This window comes from Panthera onca, chromosome A2 (assembly GCF_046562875.1).
Source record: "Panthera onca isolate mPanOnc1 chromosome A2, mPanOnc1 haplotype 2, whole genome shotgun sequence".
Classification (NCBI taxonomy): domain Eukaryota; kingdom Metazoa; phylum Chordata; class Mammalia; order Carnivora; family Felidae; genus Panthera; species Panthera onca.
The window spans coordinates 37,148,752-37,167,565 of NC_138340.1; the positions used below are offsets into that span (position 1 = coordinate 37,148,752).

The 18,814-nt window shown below is 43.4% G+C and overlaps 1 protein-coding gene across 4 annotated transcripts in view; it reads left to right on the forward strand.

The window, feature by feature from the left end:
- LOC132676772 (transport and Golgi organization protein 1 homolog) overlaps positions 1-11,868 on the forward strand; it is an 81,039-nt gene extending 69,171 nt beyond the window's left edge. Inside the window, exons 1-6 of one of the 4 annotated variants that reach the window (XM_078442838.2) lie at positions 5,551-5,591; positions 7,647-7,798; positions 9,777-9,877; positions 10,721-10,756; positions 10,838-10,905; positions 11,034-11,868. In XM_078442838.2, the coding sequence (XP_078298964.1) occupies positions 9,797-9,877; positions 10,721-10,756; positions 10,838-10,905; positions 11,034-11,121 (273 nt within the window). In that variant the 5' untranslated portion in view covers positions 5,551-5,591; positions 7,647-7,798; positions 9,777-9,796 and the 3' untranslated portion in view covers positions 11,122-11,868. Of the gene's footprint in view, positions 1-5,550; positions 5,592-7,051; positions 7,799-9,274; positions 9,387-9,776; positions 9,878-10,720; positions 10,757-10,837; positions 10,906-11,033 lie in introns of those variants that run through there. The other 3 variants (XM_081794982.1, XM_060628781.3, XM_060628780.3) reach the window with 3 other exon arrangements.
- The last annotated feature ends 6,946 nt before the right edge of the window (positions 11,869-18,814 follow it).

Consider the following 18,814-nt stretch of genomic DNA (forward strand, 5'->3'; position numbering starts at 1 on the left):
TCCCTCTCTCTGACCCTCCCCTACTCATCCCCTCTCTCTTTCTCTCTCCAAAATAAACACACATTTAAAGAAATGAAAATTAAGCCAGGAAAGCCCTTTTCAACAGTTGGCCTGATACCTTGCTTACAGGTTTCCCAGCAGCCTTAACCGGAGAGTCAGGAATATCACTTCCCGGAAGGTACAGGGACCTCAGGATATTTGGGGGACCTTGAGAAGAGGAATTCACCCACACCTACAGGTATTGTAGGCATGTCTGATGGCAAGTATTTGGCTTGGCTTCTGGCCTGGCTCGGACAAGTTTTCTCCCACTTGCCCGTGATTCCTCATAATTAGGATATTGTTGAAGTTAGACATCAAACAAAGAGGACTTCTTGATGGTTTGATCCCTTAGCCATATTTCCCCCAGGGGCCACCTCTATTGATATAAAATTACAAATAGAGGCTTTAGCCAAGCATAAACTAGTCATCTTTAAACAGACCCAGCTCAGTTTAAAAAGTGGCCCTCCAAAACCGAATGGCCCTTGATATCTTAACTGCAGCCCAAGGAGGCACCTATGCTTCATTAAAGCAGAGTGCTATGTATGCACTCCAGGTTATCCAGAAATATTCCTCCAGAATTATGGCAGGGTTACCAACTGACATGTGTACTCAAATTAAGGCTATACAAAAATACTTCCCTCTCTTTAAAAGACTGGGGAAGCCCTGCTGCTCAGGACGACTGTGGTCAACTATAAAGGGTCTCTTTGTTGGACTTCTCATTCTTATAGCCATATTAATACTCATACGTTGCCTTTTCCAAAGTTTCTCTGCTTGGTGCCAAGACTCCATCACTATAATAACTTCAGGTTGACAAATGGTCCTTACCACCACACACATACTTCTTTGGGATCCACATTGGACTCAGCTGCCTCCACTTTTCCTAAATCCCCTATACATTCCTGACTAAACGATGTTGACCCATGACGTAGGGACATCTCTCCATCTCTATTCGGCAAGAAGAAGTTACAGAAGATGAGGCCTACCCCCTGCCTTCAACAACCTTAAAGATTTAAGGTTCAGAATTGTTCAGGGGGCGGCAGGGGGCGAGGTGCCTGGGTCTCTCAGTCAGTTAAGACTCTGACACTTGATCTCAGCTGAGGTCATGATCTCATGGCTTGTGAGTTCAACCCCACATCGGGCTCAGCAATATGAGAGTGGATGCTGCTTGGGATTCTCTCTCTCCCTCCCTCTCTGCCCCTCCCCTGCTCACTCTATATTTCTCTCAAAGTAAAGAAACTTAAAAATTATTCATGGGGGAAATGAGGAGGAGCACAAAGGCAAGAGAATCATAGTCAAGATTAAATTCTCTCACAATCTGCAGCCCACTGAAAAATCCCTGAGACATGCGGAGTGAGACCCTGCTCAAGGCACTAATGGCACTAAATATTGATGATTTGCTAGAGACTGAAAGCAACCCTGTCTTCACAACAGCCAGACCTCCAGGATCCCACGAGTCTTCTTTAACATGCACAAATCCCTTTAGAGATAGGTTACCTCTAGCCTCTCCACCCCCAAACTGAAAAGTATACAGTTAATTGCTCCTCACTTTCCCAGTGCAGCTCTTCCTTCCAACCGGTCCTGTCCCCATGCTGAAATGAAAACACCTCTTCGCACCATAAAACGTAACAAGAATTCATTCTTGACCATTGGGCTTGATGATCCTGCATCCCCCGTAGTTGGTGATGTCAATGCCCACAGGTACTCAGTACATGGCTTTCTCTTGTCCTCACCACAGTTACGGACACAGGCATGTACATGGAAGGAAACCATTTTACTGAAGCAAACCAGTCTAGGTCACACAGCTGGTAAGCAGCACAGCTGGATCTCAAACTCTAGGCTCCTGGTCCTGCCCCTAGGAGCCACAAAGGGCTCCCCAGATGGGAAGCTGACACTGGCTTTGGGGACACTACCTCGCCTCCATGAATCATCTCACCTTTTCAAGGCCCCCAACTCTGTTCACTGCTGCGTCTTTCCCTGCTCTCTGCTCCACTTATAACTGGGGTGACCCTGGCCACCTGCTAGGCCCTCCCTGCCCAGAACACCTGGGGCCGTCAACCATCTGGGTGTTGTCCCAGGGCTCCCGGGAGAGAAGCTAATGAACTATTTCTCTTAAAATGCTCTCTGCCCTGTGCTGATTCATAGGGGCACCTGTAGAGCAGCACTTTCAATAATAATTTCAACAAATTATGGAAAGAGCCTAAATGTCCATCAACTGATGAATAAAGAGATGTGGTATATATATACAATGGAATACTAGTTGGCAATGACAAAGAATAAAATCCTGCCATGTGTCACAATGTGGATGGAACTGGAGTGTATTATGCCAAGTGAAATAAGTCAGTCAGAAAAAGACAGATATCAAACGTTTTCACTCATATGTGCAACTTGAGAAACTTAATGGAGGACCATGGGGGGAGGGAAGGGGAAAAAGTAGTTTCGAATAGAAGGGAAGGCAAAGTATAAGAGACTCTTGAATGCAGAGAACTGAGGGTTGATGCGGGGGTGGGGGGAAATGAGTGATGGGCATCGAAGAGGGCACTTGTTGGGATGAGCACTGGGTGTTGTATGTAAACGATGAATCACGGAATGTGCCCCCAAAACAAAGAGCACACTATATACACTGTATGTTCGCGAACTTGACAATAATTTCAAAAACAAAAGAGTCAACTATGAATATCAGCAGCCAGACAGTTGCCAGATGTTTCAAGAATACCCACGAGGGAGGATGTTTACATTCATGCCAGTATGGCTTGTCTTTTGTGTGTCCGATACCCATGCTCATTGTGCTGACAGACCCTGCTCTCTTTCAGACAGTGGCCACTCAAAGACATGTACATTTCCCACCAGCACGCATTTTAGTGACCTCGCTTCTGAGAGCTGAAGAAACAAATGTTACACATTTTGGAGGCTACTCTCTAGAGAGGTTCATTTGCACAAAATTAAAGCTTCCTATGTGAATTCGTGTGAATTGCACTGTGGGTGTATTGGCTCCTACAGTGCTGGTTAGTCTAGTTTTTGTAAAATGACATGTGTTCTTTTGGGGAACATATCCAGGACTTTAGCATTCTTTTAGAAATAATTTTCATAGTTCTTATTGATTGATTTAGGTGCAATACTGTGAAATAGGAATGTGAATTCCTTTCATTGGCTACTTGGAGCTGTGTATTCAAGGAACTTAAAATCTCCTAGATGTCATCAGCATAGAGAAGATCACCTGATTAGGCAAATCTTTATTTACTTCAGAAATCTGACACTTTGAGCTGTGATTCAGAATCAAAGTAAACCTTGAAAGAAAACCCCAATGTTTTTAGAAAGTGAACTAGAAGTATATTTTGGGGGGAATAACAATCCCATGTTTATGATAGTAACTACTCCTCTCTCTAAGTCCCTATCTGTAAACATCTATCCATATAACATTATCAGTTGTATCTCTAGTACATTTTTTATTGTTACTTTCTCCCATTCTTCCATAAATTTTGGGCATATTTTTGGAGATATTCCAAAGGAGTTTCTTTAGATACTTTACGAATGTACAACAGAAGTCATTGACTTCTTAGGTTTAATATTATTGATTTTTCTATTTTAACCTGGTTTATAAATTCTTATGTTAACTACTTGAAAAATATTAGAATGTGCCTGCCTGCCGACCTTCCTACCTTCCTTCCTTCCTTCCTCCTTCCTTTTTTCTTTATTTCAGGATTTAAAAATAATCCCAGTTCTAAACTTCAATGTGGAACCTGGGTTTAAAATGAAAAAGTCAGGGAAATGACGATTTAGTGCATTTTAAAAAAATGTCTGCATTATCAATTTTCAAAATTGCATAGGATGAATGTTCATTTAGGAATATGTAAATCGATTTGGGGGTCAAAAATAAGCTATACACATTGTGCGTTTTAACGGAAATGTTTGTGAAGTATCATGACTTAAATAGGAAATTCTAATTTTTTCCTATTTTTTAATCCTGTGAATTCCTTATGCAAAATTAAATGATTATTGTAATTTCATTGGGTTATTATTTTAGTATTTAAACACTGGGTTTTTTAAACACTGGGTTTTTAAACACTGGGTTTTTTACTAACAATATGTTTTGACAGCAAACTTAATTTTGTTTCTTCCTCTCTTAGAACCTCGAGAATATCAAGGTAAGAATTTAAGCTTTAGTTTTCTTTGGAATATTTCCTCAGTACTGGTGTTTGATGTGGGTTTTTTTAATGTTTGTTTCTTTTTGAGCAAGAGAGGCAAAGTGCGAGTGGGGGAGGGACAGAAAGAGGGAGACACAGACTCCGAGGTGGGCTCCAGGCTCCCAGCTGTCACCACAGAGCCCGATGTGAGGGTAGAACCCACAAAACATGGGATCATGGCCTGACCCAGAGCTGGACACTCAACCAACTGAGCCACCCAGGCACTCCTTGATGTGCATTTTAATTCAACTAGGGATACATATGGTGGTTTCTGATGTCTAATTGGCATGTTAACTCTTGAAAATCTTTCTCTTCCCTGTTTGGGGCCTAAGTGACAATGTGGAGGGGAGTTGCCATCCCTTAAGATAAGAGATCAGGAGGAGGAACACATCACCAAAGTAGAGAGAATGAAATGAGTGTAATTTTACATAGAAATGGTTAGGAAACAAGTGATGACATGAGCCTGAGGTGTGGAGTGAGCACTTTGCCATGAGCCGGCTCTTGCTGAAATGTGAAGATAAGAAAACCCTTTTTGAGTCTATCAAGAAGCCTAAGCTTAGAGAAGAAGCCAGATGTTGCCTGGCAGGGTGTGTGTCACAAGAGAGGTTTAAACCAAGGTTTTGAGTCTGAGGTGCAGGGAGCCGTCCATGCCAGGGGAGAACGAGAAGTGAATGTGACACAAATGGGGGAAATGTACTCTGCATGGGCTCCATAGACTGTGGTGATGCTGTGGCGCTGTCTGTTGAGAGCCAGGGTGGCTGCCTGACACTTAGCGAGCCCGCAAAGGCTGATGTTCATCCCTTTGAATGCAGTGGTGGTGGTGGGGAGAAGAGTGATCTCAGGGCATGAGAGCTCTCACAGTGGGCCGGCCAATAGAAGTTTGCACTCTGTGGTCAGATGAGAGAATTAATCCCTGTTAGAGGAGTCTGTTCTAGAGCTTACGTGTGCTATCCACCTGTAATTATTGGGTGCTTCGTGTGTGTTGAATAATATTCCTTTAAGGTTGGAGGGTAATATTCGCATGTCGGGATGAAAAAAGTTTGTCTTCTAGGAATTGCCATTAATCCAGATCCTCCAGCCACTAAGTGTAAAGCTGAGATGGTACCCGTATGTTTGATTCCAAAGACCTTGTCCTCCAGGGCCCCCGGCCTAGGGTTCACGAAAGGCAATCTGTGAGCAGCAGGAAGTCATCCAAGGCCTTTGAGCAGTCAATCAGTCAGCAGCAGTTTGAGCTTTCTTTGTGTGGAATTCCAACCAGCACCTGGGGGTATGAGAGGCTCAAATCGAGACTAAATGATGTTTTTTTGTTTTTGTTTGTTCCTTTATTTGCCGGGACCTATCTATGTACCTTAATAATTGGAGGAGAGAAATGTAAGTTGATAGGATTTGATTTTTCTGTTTCATCTCTGCTGGGGACTATTTAAAGGGACTGAATTTTCCAAGAAGGGTGCTTCCAGATGAGAGAGAAATTAGCAGGAGATATTTTATTGCATTTCTCCATTTCGGACAATATTTTAAATAGGAAGCTCATTGAAATAGGCTTTCTTCGGTTTAAAATGCTGCTGAAACTTGATTTCTTCAGACACACGAGAAAGCTAAAATGTTAGGTACACCCACCTGTCAGATCATGTGTCTGTGCCGCTAAAACACTGGGATTATTCGATATAACTGGTTTGGTAACAACCTCAGAAATTGTTTTTATCTCCTTTTAGTTAGTTTACAGCAAACAACCACGAAGATCAATAATTTTAAGAAAGAAAACAAAGAACTTGATGAAGAAATATCCACTTGGGAACAGAAGGTAGCATTGCCCTTTCAAATATTTTGTGTGATTTCATTTTGGTTACTTCCACTCTGGGAGAGCATCCTACTGACTTATTTCATGTGTTCTATAAACAGTCCCAAATGAAGACAAGCTTCACAAGTGTAAAGAGCTACCTCTCTATTTGTGAAAGGAGTCACACATTAGAAGACAGGTTTATCTAGCATTATGCTTTTTTTTTTGAATTCTGATTCCTTTTTCATGTTTTATAAAACAATGAATTGAAGAAACGTCTTCAGGAAACTAAGGGAGAACGGAAGTTTCTCTCTGATGAAGCTCTTAAATGGAAGGTAAGAATCCCTTCTTTGCCTAGATTGCATTCTAAAAACACAGGTAAAATAATGAATTAGTATTACTCATTCAGCATGGTTTGTTAAAGGAGAACATCAAGAAAGTTGAGCACTTTAATGAAATTTTAAAAGACACCCTTCAAAGTGCACATGCTGCCTTGCTATCTCAGAGAGAGAGAGGAATGTGAAGAATCAGGAAGTGCTAAGACTTGGCTGCTGAGTTTTACTGTAATTGGGCTTTGGAGAGTTTTTGTTCATTGGCATTGGGTGAGGTAAGCACAGCATATTAGCTTGCCATTTACCACAGTAGAGAGCGGGCCTCTGGGAGTCCAACCTCCTGCCCAGGGACGTGGAATTTCACTACGACCACCATGATGATTTTGCCATTTCCAGGACTAGGGTTTATCTTTTATGTTCACAACTAATTATCACATCATTCAGCTCTGCCCTCCAAGATATATAGAAAATTCTCAAAGACAGTTGGCAGAAAATGGGGAAAATCTAAAGTGTATAGTCCCATCCTTTTTTAAAAAAGTTATTTTTAAATTATTCTTTATTATTATTATTGTTATTATTATTATTATTTTAGTGAGAGAGGGCATGTAAGTGGGGGAGAGAGGCAGAGGGAAAGAGAGAGAATCTTAAGAAGGATCCACACTCGGTGTGGAGCCCAACACAGGGCTAGATCCCATGATCCTGGAATCATGACCTGACCTGAAATCAAGAGTCTGACACTCAACTGACTGAACCACTCAGGTGCCTCATAGTCTCTTCCTCTTGTAATGCTGAACATTGAATTTTCAACATGAATGGGGAAAAAGTGTGTGTTTGTGTGTGTGTATGCACACACACACATATACAGATGTATATAAATATATATATATTCCAACAAGAAAACCATTTATAAGCTATCTGACATGAACTATTTCCCACCATCTTTATCTTCTCCTAGTTATATTTATGCCTCAAGGTCTTTGTTTATTGCAATGCACAATCCTGTTGTGTTAGGTGCACTCAAATTTTTGTGGGATCATCACTTATGGAAAGTGTTTTTCTCATATCTGTCTTACTTAAAAACGCAAGATGAAAATGGTGAATTTGAGCATGTAGAGTTGAGAGTCTTGAGGTCCAATAACTGTCAACTGGAAAGTATGCTGTCTATTGGGGAGAAATCCCCATATTGGTGACAATGACTTTGCATTGGAAAGGGAAAGAGTGCCTTCCTGCCTTCACGGTTCTTGCCCTTTTCCCACCTCACCAAAAACAAGTCTCAGGTCATGTGCACACTTAGAAAGCAAATCCATGTTTGTACAGAAAATAAAAAGGCCTTGGAAGACAAGTGTAATGCATTGAGGTCTGTGAAAGCAACCAAAGAAGCAAAAGTCAAACAGCTGAAGGACAAAGCAGGCATCCTTGAAGAATTCTATGAAGAAAGAAAAGTGGCTATAGAAGAGTAAAATGTTCATGTGAGAACTATCACAAGTACTGTTGTATGAATGAATGTGACGGCAAGTAGAGATAATTAAAATTCTTTTTGAATTTTTTGCCAAATGCATTCAGAATTGTGCCTGTCCTTCTTATCTTGCTTTCTGTCACCCGCATTTTCCTTTTGTCCTAAGTGCTTGTCACACATTGTGTCATGTATTTGGGTGGAAGAGGGAAGTTATCAGCAATAATAACAGTGATGTCTGGATCTGCTTGGGATCCATTTACATTGGTGCATGGGTTTCAGTCCCATCACGTTGTCTTTTCATCCACGAATTAGGTCATTTTTGTTCAGGACAACACGTGGGTCAAGAATGCGTAGGGAAAAAATCAATGATCTTGCTGCAGAAACCACAGAAAAAGTGGGTACGGGCGCCAGCAGTACTGGATCCCTACATCAGTTCTGCTAGTGAGATTGTTCACAGCAGGCCAATCCCTAAGGAAGCTGAGTTATTTCCTGTCCCCCGATTTTTTAAGTGCACCTCCTCTGAGTCTTGACCAAAGCCCGCAGCTTCACTAGGGCTCATCTTTGCTGGCCGCCTCTGAACTAAACACGTTTCCTTCTAAGTCTGTGCCCATAAAGTTGTTCAGCTATTTTGCAGTTCAGTTGTCTGTCCCCAAGTTCATTGATGAGTCCTGGGGAGATTGGTTCCCACTACCAGGCTGGCTTTGTCCTGGGCTTCCTTCTTCCCCATCTTGGTCACATGTGTCTTCATGGGGTCATTAGAAATTTGGTGCATTCGCTCACATGTTTCCTCCTTTGTACAGTATTTCCTTTTATTCTCAGGAGGAGATCAGGGCCTTTAGAGTCCCTCATTCACATTGAAAAGGAAATACTTCCTTCTCTTCCCTGGAGACTCAGCTTCTGTTAGTCCTTCCCCCACCTGGGGTGGAGCCTGCTCTGTCTCACTGGCATCTTGTTTTTACCATTTCTAAGCTCTTTTGGGGAGCACGTACAGCACCCTGGCCACCTTTCTATTTTCAATCCCTTACAACAGAACCACTACATTCCAGCCACTCCAGAAAGCATTTGTTGAAGGACTGCCTGAGGTGCCGGAAGGCAATGCATGTGCCTTTCTCTGTCTAGAGGTTTTGTGTCAGTTTCTAGGAGTCTTTCAATTTTGCATGTGACTCCTGAATACATCCAGTGCAAGGTGAAACCCTTTAAAGCAACACCATGAACAAAATAGTCTGAGGGCAACACAGCAAACCAGCCTTTCTAAGCATTTCCCTTTGCTGCCTTCACTGTCAATGAACTGAGTCTTGTTCAAGTAGATTGGCTCCAGGAAGTTGATAGTTTTCCATCTGAAATCTGTTTCCTGGAGATAAACCCAGACTGTGTGACAGTTCATATCAGGTTCTACCTCAGGTGATGTTGCTGCTCTAAGATTGGCCTTTTCCTCCACCAGGATATGTGAAGGTGGATGCAGGGGTTGTACTCCTGACGCTAGCGATGTCTGGGAGTGAGCTGCAATGGTGGGGAAGCCATATCCTGGAAGGTCGTCTTTCAGGGTGATTGTCTGTGTCAGGGTACAACTTCTGGACTGAGAATCAGGGCTCCCCACGGAGGTGTGAGACTAGTGATGATCCCTTGCTTCATCCTAATGGGTATGGGTGGTCACACAAGGTTTTTGACACTGAACTGAAATGCGCCTTCACCATCTCAAACCAAAGTCCAGCTCTGGGAAGGCACAAAGTGCAATGTTATTTGATGACTTTATGATGAAGGAGAGGAAACAGGTCTGAGAGCAGAGACATGGCAGCAGACAGAGGTTGAATTTCCTTTAACTTAAATGGGGTGTTCAGTTCATATCTCTGACTGTGTTGTCAGTCTGTGCATTTATGGGCAAGGTGGGGGAAGGGATATTTGCATCTAGGCCTTCAAGAGTGCTGGGAGGTAAAAAGGCAGAATTTGTGGACCTTGGCTCCTGGACTGTGTATATGTCTTTCCCATCTTAGGAAGCTGAAAATGACACAGTATGAACTGGCGGCAAAGAAGAATCAGCTGGCAGCTGCAGGGAAAATGTGAAAATAGCTATGAAAGAAATAAACAAGTACAAGTGAGTTCAGCTACTAATTACCAGCAGCTCATGAAACCTCTCTTCATCTTTTTGTTTTTAACCTTTTTACAAGGTTAAAAGTCTATGTTTAGACTCAACATAGTAATGTAAACAAAAATTCAGAGGACATATGCATAGAGTATTAACAGACAAAAAGGTAAGATTTAGAAAGAACAAAACAATTAACTTCATCAACATTTCCAGATTTCAAGCAATGGCCAGATTGTGTGGAAACTTCATCCATGCCAACGTTCCTGGGGGGTGGTGTCAAGTCTCATAATCTGTCGGAAACAGCCTGTCTTAGAATGAATCGTACCATCAACATGGTAGTGCCATTTCATGGTCCTGGTCTTTGCAACCCTAGGAAACGTGGTGAAGATCTAAGTGAAAGGAGGAAAGAGCTTTATGATGAAAGACACTTGTCACATGATGAATTAGGGCACAATTGACAGTGGGAAGGAATTATGTGAACTCTGAACCCTACAGTCATGGAATGAGTTAGGAAAGGATGGAACAATAGTTTTGATCCTATTGTACATTTACAATCATGTGGAAAGGGTTTCATGTGTAAAATTGTATTAGGGAACAGAAAGGAGGATGATGACAACATGGGCAGATTATTGAAAATCATACCCAATATTGGGCCTTATCTGACAAAAGCAACTATAACTCACAGGCAACAAAATGGACAAAGACAAGAACAGCTGCAGCAGACAGAACTCACCTTCAGATACCAGGGACCCTGAGGTCTGCCTGACATATTGAACCCTTAGTACCTCATGTGGGTGAGTGTAGTGGTCCTTGGAATTCCTAAACATGGACTTTTCATTGTTGCTTTTTCAGATCGCAGTTCATGAGAATAATGCTCAGGACAACTGGGTAAGTGTTTCCTTTCTCCTCCCTTCCCTCTTTGGTGCACAGTCTGGCACGACTGAAGGTGGATGTGTTTTTCTCTCCCAGATCAAGCCTCGGATCTGGGAGAGGGAAATGGCAGAGCAGAGCCGGGAGGTCACCCGCTTGAAACACAGGTGTGGGAGGGAACGTGACATGAGTTTTTATGGGTGTTTTGAGGGATGACAGCTGTGCTGTTTAGTGTCTAGTCAGAGGACGTGGCATTGCAACTCTTACAGAAGTCCATTCTTTTTCTGTATCCAAGACTGGATGGGATGGAAGGAAAGAGGCTGCTTGAGGGATACAGGAGGCGGAGACCAATGCCTGGAAGTCCAGAGACGCAGAACCCTTGAGGAGAGGTAAGGGGCACGTGGTGATGTGCAGCAGCCTAATTTCTGCGGCAAAGCCTTTTTCTGTGGGTGATCATCGTGTGTCCTGGACAGAACCACAATTACTACCTAAGGACAGCAGGTGGTCTGAAGGGGTGACAGGAGGGCATTCTCCTCTGGTGCCCCAGGCAGCGGAGCACCTGTCCCTGTGACTGGTGGAGCTCAGGCCCCTCCCCTGACTGTGGACCCTCCCACCTCCTCCAGCATCCCCTAGCTAAAGAGAGGATCCTGGAGGGGATGACGGGACATGGGCCTTAGCTTTCTTCCCACCTTGACACAATGTGAAGACTTTATTTTAATTTTATTTCAGGAGTTCATTTCATTACTACTTTTAATGTGTCATTTTTATTTTATTTTTTCTTGAACCATAGCCCTACGTTCATAATTCAGGCTCCATATAGCTTCGTCCTCTGATGTTATCAGGGCAAGTCTGTGGCTTCACTGCTAAATACCCATCGTTTTCCTTTTCTCGTTTGTATATTAGTGTAAGTACATTTCTATTCAGGTATAGTTATATAATAACTTTCGATGCAGAAGGCAGCTTATAGATAAGCAAAAAGACTGAACAATCCACCTGGAGCCTGAAGAAACATACCCAGGTTAAGCATTCCCTGATGATATACCCCATTCAGTATTCTCCATTTACCCTTTTTTTAAGCTCATTTATTTTGAGAGACAGAGACAGAGACGAAGACAGACAGAGAGAGAGAGAGAGAGAGAGAGAGAGAGAGAGTGTGTGTGTGTGTGTGCGTGCATCTGGGAGGACCAGAGAGAGGTGGGGAGAGAGAATCCCAACACTGTCAGGGTGGAGCCTGATGCAGGGCTCGAACTCACAAGCTGTGAGATCATGACCTGAGCCAAAATCAAGAGTCAGATGATTAACTGACTGAGCCACCCAGGCATCCTCATTTTTATTCTGAATCTGTAATGAAATGGTGATTTCCCATAATGTACACTGCGAAACCTCTGTTTAAGTGATGACTTCGAGATTGCTAGTTGAGCCTGACCTGTCCACAGTTATTTGATTAATTGCGAAAAACATGAACTAGGGCACGGTGAGGTCTTTATCAAGGTGATGGGATTGTCCCCCTTATCCTTGGGGGTTACCTGAGGCATGTGGGATACCCTCTGCCTCTGGCCAAGGAACTGTGTAGGGAACAGTTTAAGATATTGGAGGAATGAGGTGAGGGTTTCTTTTAATTTCACACGGTCCACTAAAATAGAATAAACCTCTATCCCTTCTGGGGTCCTTAGCAGATCCAGAAAATGATGCAACCTCTGTGAGTTACAGCAGCTCTGACTGTACAAAGAATGCAGACAAGGACAAGGTAAATCCTGGGACCATTCTCAGTCGTAACACTTTCGGGAAACCCTCATCTGTCTCTACAGCACGCTCCCCTGGCCTAGTCTCGTTTTGTGTGTTGTGTGATATGTCTGCTTCTTATTTGTGTTCCAAATGCACACTCTTAATCTAGGAGCCTACAAGCTTCTCTACAAGCTTCAGCCTGTCATCTTTTTGTGGTAAGTTTAGAAGCCCAAAGGGCTTAGAGGCTGAATACCTTAAGACTTTACCATGTGTTTCTGGAAATAACGAGAGGAGGATGACCCCATATTCCAAACAGACGTCGCCTGGCCTGGGTCACCCCTTCCAGACCTCAACTCTGTGGGAACAGTGTGGCTGCTGTGTCTTCCTTTCTTGACTCTGGCTAGGAGATTAACCTGCTAGAAAGTCTACCATATTGTTTAAAATTGAAAAATGCAAAACCCCACCACTACTCCAACTTTTTATTTTGTGCCCTGTGCAATTTAAAACTTTTTTTAATGTTTATTTATTTCTGAGACAGAGAGAGACAGAGCATGAGTGGGCAAGGTGCAGAGAGATTGGGAGACACAGAATCAGAAGCAGGCTCCAGGCTCTAACCTATCAGCACAGAGCCCGACGCGGGGCTTGAACTCACAAACCGTGAGATCATGACCTGAGCTGAAGTCGGTCACTCAATCGACTGAGCCACCCAGGCGTCCCTGTGCCCTGTGCAATTTAGAGTGGTCTTAGACAAAGTCATTATCATCACTCATCACCTTCCCGTCTTTGTTGGTAAATGAGTTGTCTGGAATCCTTCCAGCTATACCTTAGGTAAAAATAATCTGAACATTGTGTCCTTCGATTGTGTTCATATGAGCAGTTTCTGGTTGTGTCCCCAGTCACTGTTAGAGCTGATACAGTCTCGTGACACATCCCAGGAGTTTTATACCAGAAATCAAAGCACACTTGAATTAATTCTGTCATGTGAATTTTGACCTCTTGTTTTCTGTAGGACTTAATTACTCTGTGTCCTGTAGTATGCTTAAAATCAGAATTCCCTATGAATTAAGATGAACACATCTGAGCTTTGGAGACATTCACCACAAGTCACTTGTTCCTCACAGAAGACTCTCATTCCCCTGCAAGATCCCAGGCATCCTCCACTCCCCAGAGGTCTCAGAGGCCTTTGACAACACTTCAAGAGGGAAGACTCTTTTCAGGGAGAGGAGCAGAGGAGACAAAGCGAGGGTCTGGCTGCAGAACTTTTAGCCAGGAGAGGCTGTGATTCCACGAGCAGAATATGAGCCATTTATCTGCACTCAATTTGTTGTGTTCTTAATATACCAAAAACAGAGCATCAGGAGTCACTGCAGAGGAGGGATGCAGGGTGAACTGGGACATAGATGCCTGCCTGTCTGGAGAATGCTACTTCATTACTATGTAATTACTTCTGTTAACCCTCTAGGACAGGACCCTTGCCATTTTACTTCCGCAGACATGGGCAGTGATGTGTGGTGACAGCAGTTCCACCTCTTGCATCTACTACCCCAAGCTGCAGGTGGTATCCAGTGGCAGGGACAGAGTTTTCAGGTACTGATGCTACTCTCTTGGATCCTGGTGGCAGAGAAGGTGGCAGGTGCTGACACATTCTCCTCTGGGTTACAGCTGCTTTTGGTATTGGTTCTCTTGTCTGGCATATGCACATAGCTGTCACTTCTGTTCTGCAGGACAGTGTGGATCCATGGGGACCTCCTCCATTAACTGGAAGATTCTGCAGACAAGATTCTGCAGATTCGGCCACCCCGACCCCTCCACCAGCAACACTTGGTAAGATGATCTGAGCGGTATGAGTTGACTTGTAAAGCACACTCATTTTTGTTGGTGTTAGGTCTTTGGCCAAGGTGCAGAGGTGGTACCACAGACCATTATGATGCAAGAGGAATGTGTCTGCCGCCATTACCACATTCCTCGTGTTTCATGATCGACATATCATCTTTCTGTCATTTCCTCCACTCTGTGTTGGTACAGGTGTCTCTTGTGGAGAAGGAATGGGGCTGTATGCAGAAAAGCAGACATAGCGGTTCAGCAGAAATGCCCTGCCCGTGTGCTGGGCTCTGTGAGGCATGAGGCACAGCCTCACGTATATCCATCTACTCGAGCCCCAGCCATCCATCATTGTTTGATGAGTGATGAAAACATCTGAATTAAGGCTTTTACAGGTCTTTGTCAGGGTTTACAGGATGGGTCTTCCACTTCTTGGGGATCACCTGAGGGATGAGGTACACCCTCTGCATGTGATTTGTGATCTGACTGGAGCAAAGAGTTTAAGTTGTTTGAGGAATGTGGGGAGGGTTTTTTTGTTTTGTTTTGTTTTGTTTTGTATTGTTTTGAATCCCCCAACAGTCTACTCAAATCAGAATAAATGTCCATCCCATCCAGGGCCTTTAGCAGATCCAGAAGCTGGTGTCACTCCCGTGAGTGATACCAATACTGACTCTACCAAAAGTGCGAGAAGTACGAGGGAAATGCTCTGGCCATTTTCAGTTCTAAGTCTCTCCTGACACCCACATCTTTCTGTACAGCACACTCTCCTGCCAACGTCTCTGGTTTCTGGGTCATATGATATGTCTGCTTGTGTTTTTATTTTCCAAACGCACAACCTTTACCGAATAGTCTACGGGCTTCTCTACTGTCCACCTGGCATCTCTTTGTGCTAAGTTTACAAGTTAAGTGTGCTTAGGGGTGAGGACCTTAGGGCTTTTCCAGTGTGTTCCTGGAAATAAGCCAAGGTGGATGATCCCACACTCCACTTGGAAGTCTCCTGGCTTGCCTCATTCTTTCTGGATCTCCTCAATGTGGCATCACTGCTCTTGCTGTTTCTTCCTCTCCTGTTTCTGTCAAGGGTTTTAATGTGTTCAGAAAATCTGTGGATATCTCTACAATTTGAAAATGCAAACTGCCTTCACTGCAACTTATATTTTTGTATGTGTCATTTAGAGTGGTCTTAGACAGCATAACTTTCATATCCATCAGCATTCGATCTTTTTGTGGTAAACATGCTGTCCAGAATCCCTTCAGGTGTGCCCTGGGTATGAACATTCTGAACTATAAGAGGTGACATACTTGTTGTAGAAAACACGCACTGAAAGTTAAGTTGTGAAAAGAAAAAATTCCAAAATTACCTGTGTGGCAAGTCCCCACCATGGCCTTCACTTGGGTTCACATGAGCAGGTTCTCTTGTGTCCTGTGTCACAGGTACGGGTAAAACACGGAAATTTACACCAGAAATCAAAGTGCATTTGTGTTAATTTTGTTAATTAGAATTTTAGCTCATTTTTTTAGAGGACAAAAGTCCCCTGCAAATTTTACTCTACTTAAGCTGAGAAGCACCTCTGAATTAAAATAAATTAGCTGAGCCCAATTAACATGTATAGGCAAAGTGTTTCTCTAAGAGCATGCTTTCTTTCCAGGTTCTCTGCAGGACCTCAGGATCCCTATCGCTCCATGTGTCTCTGTGCCACTGGATAGCACTTCCAGAGAGGAGGAGACCCTACTGTCAGGAGAGCAGCAGATCGGGCACAGGCGGGGGCTTAGAGGCAGAGCTTTGAGCCACAAGGGCTATGATTCCATGGGTGGAAACTGGGACTGTCATTTCTTCTCATTCTGTAGTTCTTCACATACACAATAAGCAGCCTTTGTGGCGGAGGGCGATGAAGGGTGGAGGGTGACCGTGGACTTAGATGTCTTCCTATGGGGAGTATGCTATTTTATTAATTTAGTATTCACTCCATAAATCCTCTAGGAAAAGAGCCTTTCTCTTTTCGCAGTGGTCACAAAGAGGGGACAAAGGAGCTGGGACAGAGGAGCTGGGTGGCGCCATTACCCTCCTCTGCCCCCCAGCATAAACATAGAGCCACCTACTGGAAACAAGGCAATTCCCACACTGACTGCCTAACCTGCTTACACCAAGCCCCACCTTCCTGTGCTCTGGTGAGACTGGCCTTCTAGGTCAAGCTTGCCTCGGTCCCAGTGGAGCTGAAGACCAGCAGAAGCCCCTGACCACACCACCTCTCTTGACCAGACAGTTGTGCAGGGCTTCCCTTCTCGTGGCAGTCGTTCCGAGTCTCATTTAACAAGCAGATCAGAGCAGACCTAGATAAAAGTCACCACATTCTGGCCAAGGACCATACATTGCCCATACAACTGGCCTGAAGGATAGTGCAGCCAGAACACAAAACAGTGCATGCAACACACACCACAGACACTCCCTGATGTGCCCGGCCCTGGACACTAGATGACATCCTCTTCATAAAGCCATTCATCTCACAGGCAGGTAACACAAGGAGCTTTTGGAACACAGAGAAGGCAAATACTCAGCCAAAATGCCAAGACAAGAGGAATGCATCCCAAATGAAGGAACAAGATAAGCTTATGGCCAGAGAAATGGAAGGAACACTTCCAAACTCATTCTATGAGGCCAGCATGGCCTTGAGTCCAAACTGCACACAGAACCCACTAAAAAGGAAAACTACAGACCAATTTCCCTGATGAACCTGGATGCAAAAATTCTCAACAAAAATTAGCATACCGGATCCAACAATACATAAAAAGAATTAATCCCCACAATGAGGTGGGATTTATTCCTGGGATGCACAACTGATTCAATGTCTGCTAATCAACTGATGGGATACATCACATTGATAAAAGAAAGGATAAGAACCACATGATCCTCTCAACAGATGCAGAAAAAGCATTTGACAAAATCCAGAATCCTCTCTTGATGGGAAAACAAAAATCCCTCATGAAAGGAGGGATAGAAGGATCATGCCTCAATATCATAATGTCCAGATACGCAAGTCCCACAACCAATATCACCTTCAATGGGGAAAAACTGAGAGCTTTTCTCCTAAGGTTAGGAACATGACAGGGATGTCCACTCTGGCCACTGTTATTCGACATACTGTTGGAAGTCCTAGCCTCAGCAATCACACAACAAAAATAAATAAAGGTGTCCAAACTGGCAAGGAGGAGTCAAACTTTCCCTCTTTGCAGACATGATATTCTCCGTGGAAAATCCCAAAGACTCCACCAAAAAATTGCTAGGACTCGTACAGGAATGCAGGAAAGCCTCAGGATATAAAATCAATATACAGAGTTTGATTGTATCTCTATACGCCAATAATGAAGCAGCAGAAAGACAAATCAAGGAATTGATCTCATGTACAATTGCACTGAAAACCATAAAATACCTAGGGATCAACCTAAACAAAGAGGTAAAAGACCAGTACACTGAAAACAAAAGAGGGATGCCTGGGTGGCTCAGTTGGTTAAGCACCGACTTCAGCTCAGGTCATGATTTCCCAGTTTGTGGGTTCGAGCCCCACATAGGGCTCTGTGCTGGCAGCTTGGAGCCTGGAGCCTGTTTCAGATTCTGTGTCTCCCTCTTTTCTCTGCCCCTTCCCTGCTCATGGACGCGCGCGCTCTCTCTCCCTCTTGCTCTCTCTAAATAAACATTAACAAAATTAAAAGAAAAAACAATAGAACATCTATGAAAGAAATTGAAGACAGAAAAAGAAAATGGAAAGAAATGGAAAAACATTCCATGCTCATGGATTAGAAGAACAAATATTGATAAAATGTCAATACTACCCAAAGTATGTACACATTCAATGTAATCCCAATTAAAATTGCACGAGCATTCTTCTCGAAGCTAGAACAAGCAATCCTAAAATTTGTATGGAACCACAAAAGACCCCGAATAGCCAAAGTTATCTTGAAGAAGAAGACCAAAGCGGGAGGCATCACAATTCTGGACTTCATCATGTATTACAAAGCTATAATCATCAAGACAGTATGGTATGGGCACAAAAACAGACATATAGATCAATGGAACAGAATAGGGAACCCAGGAGTGGACCCTCAAACATATGGCCGACTCATCTTTGACAAAGCAGGGAAGAATATCCAATGGACAAAAAGAGTCTCTTCAGCAAATGGTACTGGGAAAAGTGGAGAGTGAGAAGAATGAACCTGGACCACGTTCTGAAACCATACACACACACAACCTCAAAATGGATGAAAGATCTAAATGTAAGACAGGAAACCATCCAAATCCTAGACGAGAAAACAGGCAACCTACCTCTATGATCCTGGCCACAGCAACTTCTTGCTTGTTGTGTCTCCAGAAGCAAGGGAAACAAAAACAAAAATGAACTATTGGGACCTCAAGATAAAAAGCTTCTGCACAGCAGAGGACACAATCAGCAAATCTAAAAGGCAGCTGAATGGAATGGGAGGAGATATTTACAAGTGACATATCACAGAAGGGGTTAATATCCAAAATCTATAAAGAAT